Source organism: Panthera pardus, unplaced genomic scaffold (assembly GCF_024362965.1).
Source record: "Panthera pardus isolate Hobbes unplaced genomic scaffold, ASM2436296v1 HiC_scaffold_2, whole genome shotgun sequence".
Taxonomy (NCBI): domain Eukaryota; kingdom Metazoa; phylum Chordata; class Mammalia; order Carnivora; family Felidae; genus Panthera; species Panthera pardus.
The window spans coordinates 91493642-91516185 of NW_026526765.1; the positions used below are offsets into that span (position 1 = coordinate 91493642).

The 22544-nt window shown below is 34.0% G+C and overlaps 1 protein-coding gene across 2 annotated transcripts in view; it reads left to right on the forward strand.

Annotated features, from left to right (window-relative positions):
• Nucleotides 1-22544, forward strand: part of EDIL3 (EGF like repeats and discoidin domains 3) — a 416155-nt gene that overhangs the window by 115065 nt on the left and 278546 nt on the right. For both annotated transcript variants that reach the window (XM_019462837.2, XM_019462838.2), the window contains exon 2: nucleotides 6999-7127. In XM_019462837.2, coding sequence (XP_019318382.1) covers nucleotides 6999-7127 — 129 coding nt within the window. The remainder of the gene's footprint in view (nucleotides 1-6998; nucleotides 7128-22544) is intronic.

The window sequence follows — 22544 nt, forward strand, 5'->3', positions numbered from 1 at the left end:
TCTTTCAGTTTGTAAATGAAATGATAGGAGTATAGCTACCAAGTTCAGTGGGAGAGCAATAAACTGAAGATGAGGTTGTAATACACAGACCAGAATTGTCATAGTTGTGAAACATGGGTTTAACTGGTTACTGTGTTTTACTTTCTCACACATAAATATGTATGGTAATATTGTTCACATTTAGTGTGGGAAGATAGTGAAGAAATTAAATAATATTTTGTATTGGTGAAGTAACTTGTTTGAGTGATATGTTACCATTTTATTTTGTTTTTATTTTTACATCAGCGTACACATTTTTTTGCAGAAATGGAGAGAGGGCAGGGTGGCATCTAGCACTGCTAAAGGAACAGAGAAAATGGGGAGGCATGCGTTCCTCCAAATAAATGATTGCTATATTTACATTGCCATGTATATAGATGAATACATTAGTAGTACTATGTAGATATATTCATATGTAAAAAAGATCACTATGCAAATGCATAAGAAGGTTAGCATGTAAATACAATAATATATTTTCAGTAGATGTTTGATAAATATTAAGAATAAGCTTAGCAGAAATGCCCTTGGTTATCATGAAGACAGACAGTCAAATGTAGGGCTTTAAGTTATAAATTGGTTCCTACTAAAATTGTATTGCTGACAAAAAACTTTTAGAGACATTTTGTTACCGGGTCCCAAATGCATTAGCCTCCTTTCACTTTCTTGAGTTCATTACTCTTACCTTTCAGTAGGGTCAGACATATGCTACTCCCCTGCCTAAAAGACTCTTCCTTAGGTTTTAACATGACTGGCACGTGTTCATGTTTCAGTTTTCAGCTCGAGTGACACCTCCTTCGAGAAGCCTTTCTTGATTGTTTATCTTAAGTAACCAGTTCTTTTTACAGCCCTTTCCACCAGCCTATTCTTCTCCTGTGTCTCCTCCTATGGTTTTTATTACAGTGACCAATACCTTGCTTTCTTATTTCTTAGTTTTTCATTATGCATTCCCTTCACTATAATATAAACTTTGAGAGTACTGGCACCTTATGTGTCTTCATCTAGGCTATATTCCCAGCCTGTACGGTGTTTCCTGGAATATCAATACATGATGAATGGATTGGTGATTCTCTGATCTGTGAACTGGAGAGGGGCACTAATATATAAAGAAAACCAAATGCATAAATCATCTGAGAGATTAAACATGGATGAGAAAAATTAGCTCTTCGGTCCACCTGATTCCCTGAGTATGGCCAACATAGAATTTTCTCCTTTACTTGGCATTAGAAGTTGCATAGTTATATACTGAGCTCACAGAAGAAAAAACAAACAAACAAACAAACAAACACAATCACCATCATAAAGGTATAGATAGATAATAGGCTTTCAGGTTTTTTGGGGGGTTTTTTGCATCATCTTCAGTGCTACATGATATAGTTGCCTATACACTTTGCTATGTAGGTTAAACGATCATGGATTGCAAATTAATAATGAGCTGTAATAAGACAATCTGCGAATCACCTTGGACAGGTGACTGGCAACAGGTGGTGGGCCAGTGAGAAGAATGATATAGGCAGTGGACTCAGACAGGATGATCCCAGTCCAAGCAGAACACTGGAGAGTGAGAGAAAGACCAGGCAAACAAGAAGTTAAATTTAGCCTGCAATGATTTCTTGCCCCTGGGAAAAATAATTGCTTCATTCTATTGCCAAAAGGCAAATCGGCATCAGCTTAATTTGCCTGAGTCTGCCATAAACTGCAGATGGAATCATAAAACATAGTTAGACTCAAATTAAACACATCTGTCCTAATCTAAAGCAGGTGAGGCCAGACAGCCAAGAAGCATCAAGGTATAACGCTGCACACAGATTACAATATGCAGAGGTATATTTTAGGAGCCTGCTGACAGTGGAATAAAGAACCATGAAATTGTGTATTGTCCTATTTTCCTATAGTGAGCCTGCCTTCTTGTACTGGTTGCCATCTTAGTCTTAAAAAAACTCTACCAATTCATCCATTGAGAAATAAACAAACAGACAAAAAGTGCTGATTTGAAGGCCAGGGATCTCTTGCATTTTAATCAAGAATCTTACCTGAGCTGATGCTTTCTCAGGTTAATTGAAATGACAAGGAATCAGAAGTCCCTACAGTGCATTTTAATTGGACTTGAAATTTCAGCTTGAGGATTTGTTTCTACTTAAATGATCATGCTTCATCTGTACAAACCATTGAGATAATGGGTCAGTAGAGAAAACAACAGGCTCAGATATGATCAGATATTTGACTGAGGTGTCTATGTACCCGATCCTAACTAGGACTGTCCTGAGAGAGAAAGGGGAGTGTGGCACCCAGGGAAGCGTGCTGCTGCAGCATCCCTTCAAGAAAAGAAGTTGTCCAGCTGCCAGGAATGTAGTTAACCTCCAACAAATCTTCTGCAGCACTTCCAGGATCTCACTGGAGCTTTAGAGCCACCCTGTGCCTAGGCCACCTCCAGCTGGTGATTGGACATGGCAAGGGCACCAGTGCCTGGTCATTTATGCCCTTGGAGGATTCCTCTAAAGGGTAATCTTTGCTTCCTAGTGGGCTGGCTAAGACTTCATCAAGTTTGGGTTACAGACTGAGGCTCCCTTGCTTGATTCTTCTTCAATCCCTGCACACCCCCCTTCCCCATTTCTTTTCACAGGTGTCAGATCTGCATCACAGGATGAAGGCTTTTCCTGCCCATTTCTGCTTTCTCCTCATTTTTCTTTCACAGGCATTACTTCTTAATCTTGTTGCACTCTTAACTTTTTCTTAGCATTTACTTCATGGAGAACCCACCTGACACAGGGGTGTATTTAATAATTAGATGTGGGGAGGCAGATTTAAAACACAGTCTGTAATAATCCTAATCATGTGTGATGGGCTTCTGCTGTCTATCCTCTACTTTATCCAAGTCCAAAATTTTGTTTTCTGTTGACATTGTCCATCTAACACAGGTACCTGTGGGGACCTTTATTAATCTCAGACAGACCGTGACATATGAGACCCTAAGCGAATAAGCTGAATATTTATACTGAAGTGGAAAGGGCCTAGCACTAATTTCCCTTTTTCTTTTAAAAATTTATTTATTTATTTTGAGGGAGGGAGGGGGATAAAGAGAAAGGGAATATGCAAACTTCTCAAACACAATAATTTCTTTAAAACTAAATCCATTATATTTCCTTATGAAGGTGACCACTCAGTCATACAGATAAAAGCTCTAGAAATCAACCCAGATTCCTTGCTCTCTCTCAACCCTTACATCAGTTTGATCACATTGTTATCTTGATTCTACCTCAAGATACATTGTGATTCTACCTCAAGATACATTTTGGTCAAATTTATTACCTCTTTTCTACCTTTCAAAAACACACTGAGTAAATATCAATAAGGGGGAAAAATATAAGATGAACTTTCACAAGTGTAATTTATTAGAATTAAGTAGACATAAGCAAAAAAGAACAAAATGTACAAGGACAAGAGAGAATAAACAGGTCAGCTAAACAACAGCTGGTGTCTACAAGATCTAGTGAGAGATGAACAGATCATCCTGTCTGATTCTGATTACAGAAGCGTCATATGGCTGGCAGACGCACCTGGTCAAATGGTAGAAAACCGGTTAGTTTAAGTTATTATCACCTAGAAAGGGTATCAAAAGTGCCAAGAAAATTTTCTTAGGACACCAAGACTTCCCATCATGATGGGATAATCAAAGGGACTGGACATTCCAGCCTCGTGTGTCGCTCAGTTTATCTGGGCTGTTAAGCTCACATCAGTTAATAAATTTTGCAGGAACTTGGTTGTAGGAGTGAGAGCGATAATGAAAGGTACTTGATTTTAGAAAAGTGTATCAGTGTAGTCTGTATGCTTGAGAACCTTTGGGTTGTCACTCATGCCTTGCCTTTCTACTGTAGACATTGCTTCTGTGAGTACAAATGAATCTATATACATCTACAATGTGCCTTGATCTGTTGACATTGCTGCAACAACAGATCCTGGTCTAGGGAATATAGAATTCCCCTTTTTGTAGTACTGACAATACACAGCATTATGACTGACGTTTCATCCAAAAAAATGTTTGGGTGTTACTACTCATCTCCATGGAATGTACAGGGTTAGCAGATGGCAGTGTTGTTAGTCTGACTGTACAAAGCTGCGTTGCTTTGCTCATGTCTAGGGCACAGAGTGATGATCTCGCTTTTAAACTGGTGATTGCCTTTTTATAGAAAATCTCAACAATAATGCCTTTGTTTCTAGATTAATTATCTGGGGGGAGGAATAGTAGTGATTTGGGGGGACTTTAATTTCCTGTTTTATTACCTAGTATTTATTAACTGAATTGGAATTAGATCATGCTTCCATTGCTTTCCCTGTTCATAGCTATCTCTGAAGAGGGTTGAGAAAGTCAGTTTTTGCTAGGACTACTTCAAGAGTTTAACGCTTAGTTCTTTTGCCCTAAACCGTGACTCTTCCATTTGATCCAATACAATGCTGTTTGAGTCATCATTCCAAAACACAAATGTGATCGTATATTTTCCCATGTACAAAGTCCTTTTCTGATTTTCCAGTGCTTGAAGAGGATCTTCAAATTTTTTGTCACAGCACATAAGGCCTTCATTTACACGACCTTGCTACTTTCTGAGCTCCATTCTATCTCTCATATACATCTATGCTCTAATTATAGTGGCCTGCTTGAAATTCCTGGAATAAGCCATGATCTTTTTCCTTTGTATGTGCTATTCTTTTTGCCTAGAATGTTGAGCAGGTACTTCCTCCTGTGTTGTATCACCTCGCAGCACTGAATCTTTTTAGAAGTTTCTGTTGATCCTACACTTTGGATTGTGTAGACTAATTACAGCTCTTACTATGTATGGTAGTTGTTCTTGCTTTTTTATCTCCCATATTAGGCTCTATACTTCTTAATGGTAGAGACTATCTTTATTTACTTCTGTATGCTTCTGTATGTTCAGCACTGACCTTGGTGCCTGCATAGAATAGGTAGTCAAGCAATGGGGGGGTGGGGGTGAGGGATAAAGGGACTAATGGAAGGATGAATGGAGGAATGGCGGAATGGCTAGCTAGTTATATAAAGACATAGGAAGTTTATTGAAATATCTCAGTAATCAGTCCCCCAATCAAATTCACTCTGTAAAATGCTGCCAGGATAGTCATCTTAAAATATAGATATGACCATGTCAAAACTTTAAAATACATGCTAAAAGCATTCACTGGCTCTTCACCTTATAAGTTACGATGTTAACTTTTTAATCTTTACTAATCTGACGTATTTATACTTTCTCAGCCATTCCTAACCAAGTAATCCATTGTCTAGCCATGCTAAATTCTTTGGTATTTCCAACACATATTTATTCTTTTATTTATTCACTTATTTCATGACTCTCTGGTTTCTTATGGCCATCCCAGTGCTAGTATTTTTATCTATCATCTTAATATAGCTAATGACTTGCTTTATAAATGTGACCAAAATCTTACCCTCCATTTTTATTTTTCTAAAGTCTTAGAGTGGTTAATCTAGAAAATATAGGAAATAATTCTTGGGAAGTCTCCTATAAGGGAATAAAGTTCCCAAGAAACAGAAAGTGGTAGGAAGTTGGGACACAGATGCTTTTGTAAACTTTGAAAAACCTTCTTCTCTTGATCAGGCAATGGTACTTTCCCCTTTCAAGCTCCCTTTAAAACTCTATGGGTTTCTCTGAATCTGATTTACATCCTGTCTGTATAATAAAATCACACTCATGACTTTGAAGCCTGCTTTTCACTCTAGACTTAATCAGTGGTACACTGGGCGTGTCAGGCTGTTCAGAGATAATACCCTTAAGACTTCTGGAAGCCCTTTTATTTAGCTGAGAGAGTCTTCAGGCTGTACCTGAATTATTTGAAATATTTTCACAAGGGCCTTTTAGCCATATCCTTAATTTTATATTTATGTTGAGGCCATGTCTTTCTGACAAAGCTCCAGGTTTGATCTTACACTGGTTTGGGAGGCTGGCATTGAGATAGTTTTGGTTGTTATTGGTTGGTTGGTTGGTCAGTTAATTATCACAAATCCTCCTCTCTATATTCCTTTTCTTTACTTTCACACTTATCATTTCTTTATTTAGCATGTCTCTTCTTGTAGTACTGTATCAATGCAGCTATTAAAAACCAACTGACACTTTAATATTCTGCCTGAAAATCTCATTATTCATAGGTAAAAAGTCATTAAGTATATTTCTGTCACTAAAGTTTTTCTCAGGTAACAACGTTACCAGCTGATTTTCTCTACATAACATGGATAGCCTCACATTTTCTCTAGGCTCCTCTAGTCATTTTTCTTGATGCCTTTCCACCCAGTACCAAAGCCAATGCCATATATTATAGGTTCTAGTTATGGCACAACTTACTTCTCTGTGCCAGTGTCTTTCTTACTGTTACACGTTTCTCTCACCTCAGGCCAACTAGCCTGAATTTATTCTCATGGTCCTGACAGGGTTTGAAGAAGTAGAAATATTCAAGAGCTTTTTCAAACCTTGGCTGGCTTCAAGTCTCCTAACATTCTATTGGCCAAAGCAAGTCACCTGGACAAGCCCAGAAATAAACCTCACCCCTTTAGAGAGAGAAATTGCAAAGTTACAGAGTTAAGTGTATGAATTTAAAAAGTTTTTTTTTATTGGAGTAATTAATAAATCTTTCTAGTAGACATATTTCAATTAATCTTTAACAAATCAGACAATATTTTATTGACATGTAATGGAGGAACCCCAAGATGAGTTAATAACTTTTAGTATGCTATTTGGTATGCAGTGTTTGAATAGAAAATTTCATTTTATGTTACATATCATGTCTTTGAAAAGTACAAGGTTTCAAATGGGTCTTGCATACCTTATCTGTAAATCTAAACAGTGTGGTGACTCTACTAAAGGAAAATAGAGTATGAAATAGTACATCTCAGTGCCTAAGACTGCAAGTGAAAAGTCATTCTCTGTTTCTTTATTTCTCAGGTGATATTTGTGATCCCAATCCATGTGAAAATGGCGGTGTTTGTTTGCCAGGATTGTCTGACAATTCCTTTTCCTGTGAGTGTCCAGATGGCTTCACAGATCCCAACTGTTCTAGTGTTGTGGAGGTTGGTAAGTGCAAGATTTAAGCATTTCAGTAGTTACCCCCTTTGTTTGCATGAGTGACTGCCAAATTTGGTGTGGTGTAGTATGGGTATTCTATACAAGATTGCTATATGCTGCTAATCTGTTTATTCCTCTATAGTACTCTCAATTTTATAATTTATGTTTTATAATTAAATTATATTTTTATTAATGGTGTTCGCAAATCATTTAAAAATATGTTTTCATGCTTAACACTATATTTCAAAGTCACTACAAGTACTAATTGAATATAATACATTTCTTATCTCTCTAATATTGAATACATTTAAAAGTTTGTTCTCACTGAAAAATAATTCCTAAGTCAATTTATTTAAATTAGTCTCTCTAAATAAAATAGAACTTGTTTTAGTGACTGATAATATCTGTATTTTGTAGCTCTTCTAATCATTACTTTTCCAAGACTGAATAAATGAAAGATTATATTTCAGCTGCATTGTTCCTTAGAGTCTTCTCTAAAACTTTGCTTTGCAAGTTTTCATTAGTCATTGATCATATTTCAAATTTGTTTTCATCTGTGAAGTACTTCATTGGCATATATACTTACGGATTCAGGATCACTTCCATAATTGCCAAATTGTTCCCATTAAGGAAATGGCTGTACTTTAAATAATTTAGCCCTGTGTAAATTTGTGTAGAGATTTTCTCTCTGATTAAAGGCAATATCATGATTAAGGTTGAAAATTTTCTATATTTTTTCACATCAGTACCAAGAAAAATAAAAAGTAGACCGTATCTGTTTAACATAGGAAAACTAAATGTGTTTTGGGTTAAATTTCTGTCAACCTGCATAAACCTTGGAAAATTCAGAGGTTTTGCTGGCCTTTGAAAAATAATTTTGAAGAAGAGAAGTAATAGTGACTGTAGTAAGGGACCAGTTTGAGTTACTTATCATTGTGTCTGATACACCTAACCTAGTACCTTTATGCATAGTAAAAGCACAATAACTATTGATTGAATGAAAGATTCCTTAAATGAAACTGTCAGCTTGCCATTTTGACTACTAGTTACTGGATTTTAGTATGCTTTATTTGTTAAATGTGTTTTTCTTGTCTTTTATATGTATTAATATCACTGTGTGGTATATGAAAAAGTTAAGTATGTTATTTTAAAAAGGTACTTTGTTCATTTAATTCATTTCAAATTTAGTTCTCTTCTAAGGCTTTTATTAACTCACTGCTATTTCAGGGGTTTGATACAGTGCCACAGAAATAAAACTATAGTAACCACTTTGACCCCGTCTCCAAATATGTATGGTGAATTTCAGGGTTTAATATGAGAGCCATATCCTCAGGAAAGTCTATATCTCTGAAGAAAATTATAGTCATAAATATTCCCAACAGGAATAAATGAATAAAATAAAACTTTAGTGTTGTATTTTAAGCTCACTAACCTGAAATTGACAGTGCCTTACATTTGTAGTGTGTGATGTTTTTGTTGCTATTTCTTTTCAAAAAAAATTTTTTTAAGGTTTATTTATTTTCTGAGAGACAGAGAGAGACAGAGCATGAGCAAGAAAGGGGCAGAGAGAGGGAGACACAGAATCCGAAGCAGGCTCCAGGCTCCGAGCTATCAGCACAGAGCCTGAGGGGGGGCTCAAACTCACAAACTGTGAGATCCTGACCTGAGCCAATGTCGGACGATCAGCCAACTGAGCCACCAGGCGCCCCTTGTTGCTATTTCTAAGAACCAAATCTGGAATTAAGGAGGCAAATGTCTTAAAATAATTTAAAAATTGGTATCTTCATAGATTTCTTAAGTAAATTCTTTAATTCTTTGGTCCATATTTTAAAATTAATTCGGTTTTTATCATTTTATCAGAAGAATGAGAATATGGGCAATAACACTTTAAAAACTAGATACACTGTCATATTCCATGTAGTTCAGTGAGCCTGTGGAGAATAAAATGATTATAGAATTAAATTTTGCTCAGATTCATTACTTTCTATTATTAAAATATTTGTGATATTCAGAAATATGGTAGTTATGATATATTATCTAAGCTCTAGATTTTATTATGTTTTAAGCAACCTCATTCTTCCATGGTATGCATTTAGGAACTATTGTAAGAAATATATTTTTTTATTTTATATTTGATTTGTCATTTAGCAAAGCATATTAGTTATACCAATTCTAATTTAATGTCTAACATTAAAATAATAGAAAACAAGTGCCCTAAAAGTTTAAAAGTGTCCATGGTTTCTTAGATACAACTTTGTTATACTCTGAAATAATTTTTTAGAATGTGAGAAAATAAGGGGAAATCAAACAGTTGTCAGGTAAGATGCCTCTTTACAACAGACATGTATTTCCTTACATGCCTTTCTATCACCTCTTTCTCAGCTCCATGTTTTCTTGCATATAATAAGGGGAAACTGAATATGTATTAAGTAAAAACATGTATTAGTAATGCTTTTAGTATCTATCCTACTTGAGGGTTTTTTTTTTTTATATTTTTAAAACTACTTACTGGGACAAAATGTATGAAACGTTAGATCATTAAAGACCATCCTGCATTTTTAGTTTGAAAAAATTGATTACTTTGGTGGGACATTTCTGTTGTTGTTTCTATAGCTTTAGACAGCATCAGTGCAGAAAGCATAGAGTATACTAGAATTTTATACAACCCACTCCCTCCCTACACACAAGAAAGTTGTAGATATTTTGCTGTAATATATTAAAAGACAGAGATTTGAGGTGTCATCAGCTTACATATTAGTCCCCCAAAGATGGAGATGTGTCCAAACTTTCTTCTAAACTTTAAGCCATATACATTTTGTGATTATATGAAGTTTTAAATCTCTTTATTATTAATTTCCAAAGGAAAGAAAATCTTTTCTGTATTGGTTTTGTTTTGATCCCAATTGTAAAAATTAGTTTTACTCTGTATATTCTACAGTCAAACAGATACTGTCTTCATTGTAGTACACCTGGAAAGGAGAATTTCAAATATTCACTATTCTTAGAGATAAAAATCACTACTTGATATTACCTCAAACCTCATTATTTTGTAGCAACTTTATTTTAAGTTCTTGATGCTACTTATTTCAAAAAGATTCTTATCCGATTTTGTACTTTTATTCTTCTTTCCCAAACCATTTAGAGTCAGATAAGCACAAAATATGGCATTTGCAATCAATCCTCATATCGCTTACATTCCTATATTATGTGTGGAGGCTTCAAGAAATTGACTCACTCAGGTTTGTGAACTTCACTCACTAGACAACATTGCTTTTATTAGATTTAATTCTTAGTCTGTCTATACACTCCAGTATCCATCTTTTACCTCTATCTGTCTCTCTTTCCCTATCTCTCTCCTTGTTTCTCTTTCCCACACACATCTCCCTATACAGACATACCTCCACAATTCAATCTTCTCAGCCTCTTAGAGTTATTACAACTCACGTCTGAGAGCTGCAAAAGGCAATAGGAAAACATCTCCCTGATCAAAGGAAAGAAAAAACAAAACAAAACAAAAAAATCAAACAAAAACAAAAACACAAAACTCCTTCACATCCTCAGATGTGAAGACATCAGCCAGGTTAACCAATGTTTGCACAGATGTGAGCTAGATGGTGTCTTTTTCCTCCAGGGAACTTGTAGATAGACCACCATGTTGTTAAGCCCCAAATTACTTCTCAATGACCTGCTCACATTCCTGGATGGCACTGTGTAATTTGGAGGCAAATGTTGACAAGTTTTTTTTATGCAGAAATTTCTATTACCAGTGAATATTTTAGATTTCATATGTGAAATTTTGGGAAATTATTACATTGTACAAGTTCTATGGCATAATTCTCTTGTATACACCATCAAATTAACCCAGTAAAATAATAACAAGTATAAACATTTACAACTCAAATATGTAGTATATTACTGCAACTAAAGAAAACAAAATAAGCGATTGACTTAAAAAATCCTAGTTTTCATATATTCTTAAATATCTATTGAGTACTTGGTAAGTAATAGTTACATATCTGATGGAATGCAGTGGTAAACAAATTTACAGAAATTGCCATCTAGCCATGAAAGCACTTAAGTAAATAAATAGATGAATATGATGGGTATTGTGATAACAGAAGTATGTGGAGTCATAAGAATTTAAAGCAGGTGCCTTATGATAAGCTAGATGTCAGGGAATGCATGCCTGCTCAAAAAAATAAAATCTTGACATGATTATAAAGATTAATTCCAATCTAGCAAGCAGAAAGCCAAAAGTATTCAAACATTGGAAATAATTTTTAGGAAAGATCAGAGATAAGAAAAGTTATGATTCCATGAGCTGCAAGAAATTCAGTGTGGCTAGAGCTTAAAAGGAAGACACATTATAGCCCAATAAATTTGGAGACGTGGCAGATTCTGCATGTTTTGAGGAATTTGGACTTTATACTAAGACATACAGAGGATTTGTACTTTTAGAATTGGAGGAATTTGCTAGCTACTAGCTAAGAAATCAGGCATAGCTTTATAAGTTATAATTATACAGATAGTTATTGACAGTCAGGGACTATATGAATCAGCCACATGGAGAATAATTTTTCTTTAAAAGACCAAAGGTTGGAAACTGATGAAAGTTCATCAATATTTGAGCAGTAGGTAGCAAAAGTTAAATCTATAAAGGACTCTGAGAAGGAGTAGTCAAAAAGACAAAAGAGAAACCAGAAAAATGTTGCACCCCCAAAATGAGAGGCAAATCGTGTGTCAAGGAATGTATTATCAGCAGTGTCAAATACAATGGAGAAGTTGACCAAGATAAATGTTTATGTTGATTATCTGTCACTGAGAGATCATAGTGCCAGGATCAGTTTTGCTAGAGTTGAGAAAGAGCTGGATTGTGGTACATGGAAGAATTAGAGATAAGATTTTTAAAAAGTGGCTGAGAAAACAAGGAAGCTTTCTCAACTTGATAAAATAATAATAATAATAAAGATATATCTATTAAAGTCCTACAGATAAAATATTTAATGGTAAGAACCTTGAAGATTTTCCTCTTAGATTAGAAACAAGACAAGGATGCTCCCTCTCACTATTCTTTTCAACATTATACTGGAAGTCCTAGTCAATACAATAAGACAAGGAAATGAAATAAAAGGCATACATACTGGGAAGAAAGTAATAAAACTGTCTTTTCATGGATGATATGATCATCTATGCAAAAAGAAATCCTAAAGAATAAACAAAAAAATTCTGGAAGTAATAAGCAATTATAGCAAAATTATAGAATGCAAGGTTAATATATAAAAGCCAATCATTTTTCTGTAAACCAGTAATGAACAAGTGGAATTTGAAATTAAAAACACAATAGCCAGAGCACAGAGGATTTTAGGGCAGTGAAAACACTCTGCATAATATTATAATGATGGATACATGCTATTATACATTTGCCGAAATGCATATAATGTATATTACCCAGAGTGAACTCTTCTGCAAATTATGGACTTTGGATAATTATGATTTAAATGTAAATGTGGGTTTATCAATTGTAAGAATGTACCACTCTGGTAAGGAATGTTGATATTGCAGAGCTTATGCATGTGTGGGATCAGGGATTATATGGGAAAACACTATACCTTTCTCTATTTTTCTGTGAACTTAAAACTGTTCTCAGAAATAAGGTCTTTAAAGAATGGCTGTAACATTTATCAGTTTATTCATTTATTTGTTTATTCATCCATCAAATATTTATTGAATATATACTATATGCCAGACCCTGTTCTTGGCACTAAGGATATAACCACTAAAAATAGGCTTTGCCCTTATAGATCTTCTAGTCAAATGGGGAATTAGGCAGTAAACCATCATACTTACCATGGGAAGTTCTATAAAGAAAAATAAAGACAATTGTGAAGTAGAATAAGAAGAGGTATATTTTTAGGAAAGATGATTAGGAAAGACTTAGAAGTTTGTGTTTGAACAGAGAGTCGAACTGAGACAAATTCACTGTGTATGGATGGAGAGAGAGGACAGTAACGTGAAAGGGGAGTTTGGACTAAGGGAGGTTTTTACTTTAAGATGGGATTGCAGTATCATTATGATTCAGAAATATGACATAAAACTAAGCTCGTGTTTTACTAAGAATAAACTGTGTTAGATGACTCATATAGATATTTCAGTATTATTTGGCATACATTTAGCTATCAGTCTGAAAACAAAAGACATAAACATTGGAATTTGGTAGCAATTTAAAATCCATCACTTTTAGAAAAAAATTCCAAGTACCTGTGTTATGAGAGTAGTTCAGTATGGGATAACAAAGGCAGCATCTCATTTCACTTATAGCCCTTCCTCTTTATCTTCTCTGTAGTTACATTGGCTTCTGACCAGGTTTTCTCTAGAAAAATTAATAAACATGAAGGTGCTTTATTCATCCTGTTCTGTCTTCTCCCGTCCTCTTCTATCATATTCCATCCAAACTCATTTCCTTTGGGAATTGGTATTCCTTTTCTAACGTGAATTCAGGTTCTTTTAAATTTGTGGCCCTCAGATCTCAACACTGCTAATCTGTCCTGCTTCCATTTCATTATAAGAAACCAGTTACATTTACCCAGGATAAATAAAGTCTCATAATTTTTTTTTAACAAAGCCCAACAATTTTCACTGTACATCTTGCCCTCATGAATACGTAAATTCATGTTTACCTTTAAGAAGGTGATCACTGTTGGGGCGCTTGAGTGACTCAAGAGGATAAGTGTCCAACTTCAGCTCAGGTCAATATCTCATGGTCCATGGGTTTGAGCTCTGCATCAGGCTCTCTGCTGACAGCTCAGAGCCTGGAGCCTGCTTTGGATTCTGTGTCTCCCTCTCTCTCTGGCCCTCCCCTGCTCTCTCTGTCTCTCTGTCTCTCTCTCTCTCAAAAATAAATAAATATTGAAAAAAATTTTAAAACAGAAGGTGATCACTGTCAGAATATCAAGTAGTGTAATAGAGACAGACACTGTCTAAAAGACTTCTTTTTAGTGATCATGAAATATCAGAATGTTAACAAGCTTTAAGTAGATCTCTTGGGTACAGCAAGGCTATTTTTAGATTTCTAAACTTTGGTTGCAAAATGAGAGATTTGATGAATTTCAGTTAAATTATTTATATATTAGGTAAAATTATGAGTGGTTGTCAGGTTTTTTTTCCCCTTAAGATTACTGCTTGGAATAAGGAAGGATAGCTCATGATTGAATCCATATTTCTAGAAATTATCATAATGAGAGCTATTCTGCATAGACTAAAATAGTTTCTCAAAAGCTGCTAGCCATGGATGATTGCTAAGAAATTTCCCAGTCAACTAGACTCAGGGGATTCATTTTCAGAGTTATATCTATATACTTTTCTGGTAATAAGAAAGATTAAATATGTGTCATATAAACAAATAGAATTGTACAGTTAAGCTGGTAGATTTAATGGTAAATCTTTGCCATATTCTGTATATATTACAGAAAATTAACTTTGTTTTATGTATGTAAATATTTCTATAACATAGCTTATAAACAATTAGGTTCTTGATCTTAAAATGTTTCTACTTTATTGTTAATTACAATGATTAGAATTTGTTAACTTGCAATTTCAAGCCCTGACAATCATATATTAATTCAGAAAAGAAATACAGAACATCAAAGAACCTTAGAAAATATCAAGTACAGAAATCCTCTGTCACCTAGAAGAAAGATAAGAGCCAATTTGTGATAAAGCTTTATTTGTAAGAAAAAAATGCAATACATTAAAAGAAATATTGATGTATACCATTCTAACTATTCTTTTTTTTTTCTTTCTGAGAGTATACCTTTTCTATTGCTTAGATATAAATACTTTTATGAATGAAGTGATAGTGGATGTGTATCATTATGCTTTTTCTGCTTAACAAATCATACAAATTTAGTGGGTTTAAACTATCATTTTTCTCTCAATTCTGAGAGCCAAGTAGGTTTCTGCTTGACTGGTGCTGGGTAGTGGAAATTGGCTCAGCTGGGATAACTTGTCTCTGCTAGATCAGGCTTCTTTATGTGGTGGAGGGAAGGTCTGAAGAGCAGAAGAAAAATCAAGCCCAGATTGTAAGCACTTTTCAAATCTCAGTTTGTGTCACTTTAGCTAATAACAGTTTTGATGGGTAGACCTGCCACTTTGTATTGAAAAAGTGAGGTTGCAAGAAAGAATTTTGTGGCTGGTTTTGTAGTCTACCACAGAATGTTAGTTAGTTGATTTTCTTTTCCTTTTTAAATATTAAAAAAAAAATTTCGTTTTCATTGGCAATGCAAAAATATGATGAACATGTTGACATCTTAGTAGACACTTATTTTTATGTTACTAGCTATGAAGGTAATCTTTTCTTTATACAGGAGGAAAAAGTAAAAGCTCTCTTCAAAAGGGGAAAATTGGTTATGTTCTGTTCATGTTAGGAAATCTATTGAAAAATTAGAAATGTGAAAATGGAAAGTGACATCAAGTTCTTTTATTCTGATTCCGAATGGAATGGCATGAGGTCAGTTGTGGCATTGCCAAAATGTATAATTCTACACGTTCATGAAACTGATAAACTGCTATTATTTATTTGTTTTTGAGAAACAGAGCTTGCATGCATGCATGTGCAAGTGGGGGAAGGGCAGAGAGCAAGAGAGAGAATCCCAAGCAGGCTCCACAAAGAGCCCGTTGTGGGACTCAAACTCACTAGTGGTGAGATCATAGTCTGAGTTGAAGCCAGGAGTGGGAGGGTTAACCAAGGGTCAGACGCTTAACCTACTGAGCCACCCAGGAGCCCCTGAAAATTGCTATTTTAAAGTGATAGGCTAAGTGGCAAATTTGGCATTAACCTCTTGAAAAATTTTCTCTTCCGGCTTGACTACTGTCATGGAAAAAAGGTTTATAGGAGACTCATAGATGACATAAAATAGTTAAAATGTGCCCAGCCCAATAATCTCTAAGATCTTTCATATAGTTACTTCATTTTCTCTTGTTCATTAATTTTTAACCTGAATCCTCTTGATTCTAACAGTTATACCTATTGTTTGTTTCTTTTTAATTGAATTAATTACATATCTGTTTTTGGTTTAAAAATAACATTAAAAATATGATTTTAAGCAGTCATAACAGGGTGTTGATATTTTATCATGTCAGGGAAGTTGACATGTTGCTGGAGAACGAGCAAAATTATTCTTCCTATGATTATAATAGAAAAGAAAATGAAAAAAGTAATTATCTCTAGGTTGAGTTGTTGAATGCCATTATCAGGAAGAAAACAGCATGTACACTGTTTTTTTCTTGGATAAAGCCATCTATATTTAAGAATTTATAATTTACATAGAATTTATAATTTACATAGAATTTACATAGAATAGAAATTTTATAATTTACATAGAATTTATAATTTACATAATTTACATAAAAATATTATTTACATATAATTTACATAGAATTTTCTTTATTAAAGAAGTACTGAAGAAAATTTAGGAAATATAAGTTAATAGAAACCAAAAGTATTATAATCTTAAGTCATATACACTCTTATTCTTTTTTTCTATCATTTACCTACATGTTTCTATAGCCATATACAACCTTGTAAAGAATGATAGCAATTTAACTTGACTCCTGTTATACAACTATGCACATGCATGTTTATGTGTATACATATAGATGCATAAAAATTATATTATCCATAGATAGTTCATATTCTTTAGTGATCACGTTTGTGTTTTTTTTTTTTTTTCACTTAGGATGTAATATCTTTCCATTTCTTTAAAAATTATTCCCTGACATTGTACAAAATATCTGGTTAACATACCATCATTTACCATCATTTATTCAACCAGCCTGTATTTTTTGATGTTTAAGTTGTATGCAAATTGGCTCTATTATAAATATTGGCTCTATTGATAAACAGTCTTAAATTTTGTAAACATTCACCATTGTCTCCTTAGACTAAATTCTTAGTTAAGGAGACTAACTTAACTAAGTCAGTTAAGGAGAGTAACTTGGTTCGGAGGAGTTATTTAAGAAAAATTTTAATATTGTAAGATTGTGTAGGAAAGGCTAAATGCTTTATCATGATGGATTTATAATGAAAAGAAAACTTAGTGGGCTTATATCTACTTAATCATAATAATGAAGATTTGGGATCATTTGATTTGTAGAGGAAAGTAGAGGAGAAAATATAAGTTATATTTACATATATAAAATATAAGAGGAGAAAAATATACTTGGAGAACAAAGAGATTATCTCATCAAATATAGTTTTAAAATAACATATAAAGACTGCATTCCCTTTCATTTTCCACTTAAACAATTATTATGTAAGGCTACCAATTATTTTAAAAGGAACCACTATAAACACATCTTAATATCCAATTTGGTTGACAAAAGCTATGAGGAAAGAGCTGTTCTCTAAAATTCAGACCAGTAAGAGAGGGTATAGGCAGAAAAGTCTTAAATAATGGCTCTAGAGCTTGTAGAGTACAGAGCTAACTTAAGATAACAGGATTAGAAAAAGCCTAACAGGGTTAGATAAAGGTAGGAAGTGGGGAAATGATTAATATTACTCTAATGGAAACGAAAAGTCTATTGGCTGAATGGTACAGTGTTTGCTCTCATCTGCCCTCTTACCATTAGCTGAAGATAGAAGGAAGAGTAAGAAATGAAGCATTAAATATTCATTGCAAAGAAGTGTCTCGATAGGTTGAAATTTATTTCTTAGAACTACTAGAAATCCTGTAGTATTTAATACTGGTAAATTAGATAAGCTAACTACTCCTAAATCTTACTGAGACCTACTGTGTGCTAAATCATGATATTTGTTGTGAGGGATTACTAGAGTAAAGCATAGTGGTTACTAGAAGAAATAGAAGGCATGAAATCTTTTCTTAAGGAGCTTCAAGTAGATGTCATTGTTTGTGAAGATTTATTTGACCACAGTCCCTGAAGCCATAGGAGTGTTGGGTGACACTTGAAGGTAACTTTGTACTTTAAGGCCGTTGGTCTAAATCAAAGTATTCATGTGGAGGCAGATTCTATAATGCATATTATTTAAAATACAGTGACAACACATAATTTTTAAATGAGTCATATAATGAGTGAGAATTTGGGCAGAATCCTTTTCAGAATATATTAAATTTTTCCCTTTGAAAGTATAAAACTCACCAAATTATGATTTAAAATGGACAACAATCAATATTTATTGTTCTCTTTATTTTATTTTAGCCAAGGCTTGGGAAATAAAATAGGGAGGGAAATAAAATAGGGAGGGAAACAATTTTGTTTCTATCTCAGCAAAAGATAGAACAAGTCTTAGGATATTTTCTTAAGAACTAACCTTTGGAAAAGACAGCAAATTTCAAATAAGAATTGGCAACTTCTTTTCATGGCATGTTGTAAATCTCCATAATGTCTTTATCTGGTAAGATTTTAATTGAGAAATCAGAAGCCAGGTGCTTTATCCAAATCATAGAGAGCAATTGGGTATAGGACTTGTTACTGTTACTCACTGACGTCGTTGCCACAAACATTTTCAACAAGATAGACGTCAGTTGTGTCATTTAAGCTCTCTTTCAATCAAAGGCTTTGGCTGCCCCAGGAAATGGATAAATCAAGGTGCATCATAGAACATGCTCTGACCTTTAAGGTCAGCATCTATTAATTATTCAATTATGGAAGTCAAGCTATATTATTCTTCACAATGATGTCCTGACCCCAAACTTCTGTGCTAAGGCTCACCTCCCAACCAGGCATGCTGGCTATTAGGCCATCACATCATGAACATTGAAGGGGGTGGGCAGATAGTCTTTTTATGCAGTTTACCAATCACCATAATGCCAAGGACATTTTTTTTCTTCATCCTCTTCCTTTTAATAATGTCTTTTATTTTTAGAATACTCTATTCATTAAAATGCTAATATACATATTATTCTTGTTATAACCTTGAAATAAACAGTTGAGCTAATACCATTCTCAGTGTTAAATAGGAAAGTGATAATGTGATAAATGTAATGACTCTACCAAGGTCATAGATTTCTCCTCAACGGCAGGCAGAACAGGTGTTAAACCTGAAGTTTTGTCCCATGGACTCTCCACAGTCCTCTACATTCAAATTAAACTGTGCCTGTTACACATATGGGGATGGATGCTTTGAACAATGAGAGAAACTGGAGATGTAATAATAATAACAATAACAACAACAACAACAACAATAATAGTACCTTTACTTACAGTGTTTGTCACATGCTGAGCATGCTTCCTTGGAATGTTGTAGGAACACATTCTTTAAAGGATTGCATCATGCTACGGTGGTTAAAAACTGAATTCAATCCTGGCTTTTCTATTTACTATCTCTGTTACTTTGGGCAAGATACCTTAGTTTCTTACCTGTAAAATTGGGGTAATAATAGGACGAACTTCGAAGGGGTTTTGTTCAAATCATATGACTTAGTATATCGAAGGGTCTTGGAACAGTGCCTAGCTTATAAGAGGTATACGAGGAGTTATAAAATAAATAAATATATATATAGACATTTCAGAAGCTATATGCAGAAATCAGACTTCTAAGTTCCTGAATATTCTTCCATCATTTTAGTCATTAATAACATTATTTAAATGTCCGATAAATCCTGCTCTATTATTTTTATGTCAGGATTTTTTTCTGCTTGTGCTTGAATATGCAAACTGGTGGCAATTTACCTGTCAGCTTTTAATTTTTCAAAAATTTCTTTCCTTCAAGATATAATTTGACAAATCACCTCACTTGGAATGGGAAAAAGAGAACCCGATGTTTTATTATTTGAAAATTATGAGTAATGTAAGTAATGCTTGCATAATTAGGAATCAGCCTTTTAGGACTATAGCTTTCCTTATGCTCACAGCAAATAACTTATGAATTGATTTTTCTTTATAAGAGTACAAAATAGGAATCTGTAAGGACATAATAAATACCAAGATGAAATTTATGGTACCATATTAATATTAGGTTCTTAGATGTGATAGATCAACAGTAAGCTCTTTGTGGCTTTGCATAAAGATTGAATCACAGAGTAGAAAAAACCACTAGTATCTTTCATTTAACAAATATAATTGAGCATCTTTTAAAAGCTCTTCCTGACCTCCTGAGGCTAATCTCCCCTTTGTCTGTGACCCCTAAATAAAGAACTTGCTCTCGAGATACTTATGTTTGGGAAAGGATTATAAAACACACACACACCAGTAGCTATTACATAATGCAGTAAATAATCATCATAAGATGAGGACGAAGTGCAATAGATATCAAGAGAAGGAAAGGTTACTTTGAGTCCCAGGGATCAGATTTGACAGCTAAAATAGCTTTTAAAATGGGCTGGTATGGAAGTGTAGTTCATCAGCAATGTTATTAGATGAGAACATTTTAAGCAAAATGCAAGATGATAAACACAAAGATGAGAAACTTGAGAACATTTTGGAAGAATTAGAATTAGTTGTTGCCCAGATTATTTGGTGATTTTAGGGATGTTTGGGAGCCAGACCAAGAAGGCAGTTCGGACCTATATTATTATGTAGGACCTCTAGACATCCTCTCAAACTATTCTCATTATATAGTTTTCAATGTTGTTAACAAAATTATGCCAGGAATATGATTCTATGGTCTCTTTTGATAATATATTATGGAAACATACAAGAAAAAAAATATATATATATATACACACACACACATACATACATACATACACACACACCAACACAAAACACTTTATGGAACAGTATTTGACGTAATTTTTAACTACTACCTCAGGCTTTTCTTTTATGGATTAAATTGTACTACTTTTTACTATTACATTTTTATTCTACCTCCAAGGTCTTTTTTTTTTGCATTTAATTAATTATTGTGATTGTTTTCAGTTAGACTGGGTCTGGTAGATAGTTGATTTGGAAAATGCTGAGTGTAGCTTATTTACTGAAATTAGTGCTAATTTCTAACCTAGAATTTATCACCAGAAATTAATTGCTGGAGGAAACACTATAAAGGTCTAAAGACAGTTTCCAGAAGAGTACTTCTGTGACTATAAATGTCAGCTGATATGTGGAAAATACAGTGAGAAACCACAAAATATTTATATTCATCTGGATGGATACCTAGTGCCAGATACTAAGGAAACTATTTCAATAAAGACAAGTGTTTGGTTTTCTTGGCTGTTGACTTAATCAACTATATATGAAATACCTGCAAATGAGATTCTTTGCTAGAAAGGAATAAGAGATTGGAAGAATACCTTTAAGTCTAATTCAAAATTTTGTAATTTTTTTCCTATTGCTAAAATACATTTAACATTGATGCTAAGCCAGTCATATTCTCCCTTGACCCCTTCCTGAAATATGACTCCCTTTATTTTATGTCTTCCTGCCCCCTGCCTTTTTTTTTTTTTTTCTTTTTTTCTCTGCCCAGTCTTTCTTTCACACAGGAAGAAGATAAGATTAGTAGTCCCTAGTATTCTGGTAATTGGTATAAGGTGGGGCTGAAAGAAGAAGGGACAGGAAATTAATTCTTTACTCTTTTAGTAGCTAATACAATGTTGTGTTATTAGTTGTAACATAGCAGCCTAAAGAAGGCAGGTAATAAGGCCATTGTATTTTGTCCTAGTCAGATGTCATCTGGAGATCTAATTCTTGTTGCTGTATTTCAAAATACCTTGACAAATCTGAATTTATCAGAAGAAGGTTAAAAAAATGATGACCATGGTGTAGGCCATGATATATGAAATTAAGTAGAGATGTTTATCTCAGTTAAGAAGAGAATTAAGGGGGATATGACAGCTGTCTTCAGATATTTGAATGGCTGTTATATCAGAGAAACTGCCACATTATTCCATTGTTTCCCAGAGGCTAGCTCTGGGAGAGCGATGTGACATATTTCTTTGTGAGGTTATAAATTCCCTGCCACTAGAAGTTTTGAAGGAATAGTTAGATTTTTAGTTGGCAGCTTTGACTAAGTGACTTTTTAGTTTGGTTTGGATGTAAAATTTTGTTTTTTTCAAAGTTGCGTATATTTTGTCTGCTGAATAGCCTATCTCCTTGGCTGTTTTTTGTTTTTTGTTTTTTTTTCCATTTGGTAGAGTAAAAATTAATAGTATGCATTCACAACTTGAAAATAACCTCAAAGATAGGAAGAGTGGGGCTTGGGCCCTGCCTAAATAGCCCTGTACCTTTATTCAATTTCCTTTTCTTAAAGTTAGACCTGTCGACTTTTTTTCTCAGTTGAGTTATTTAAAGACATTTCAATTAAGGAAAAATTTGGCCTAGGGAGACCAGTTTTGCAGATAGGGAAATCACATTGTCATTGTCATTTGATTAATGCCTGAATGCGATATACTGACCCTTTTTCTTTAAAGAAGATCCTAATGATTCTGAAAAGAAAGCATTTAATTTTACCTTCTTTTGTAACAGGCAAGAGGA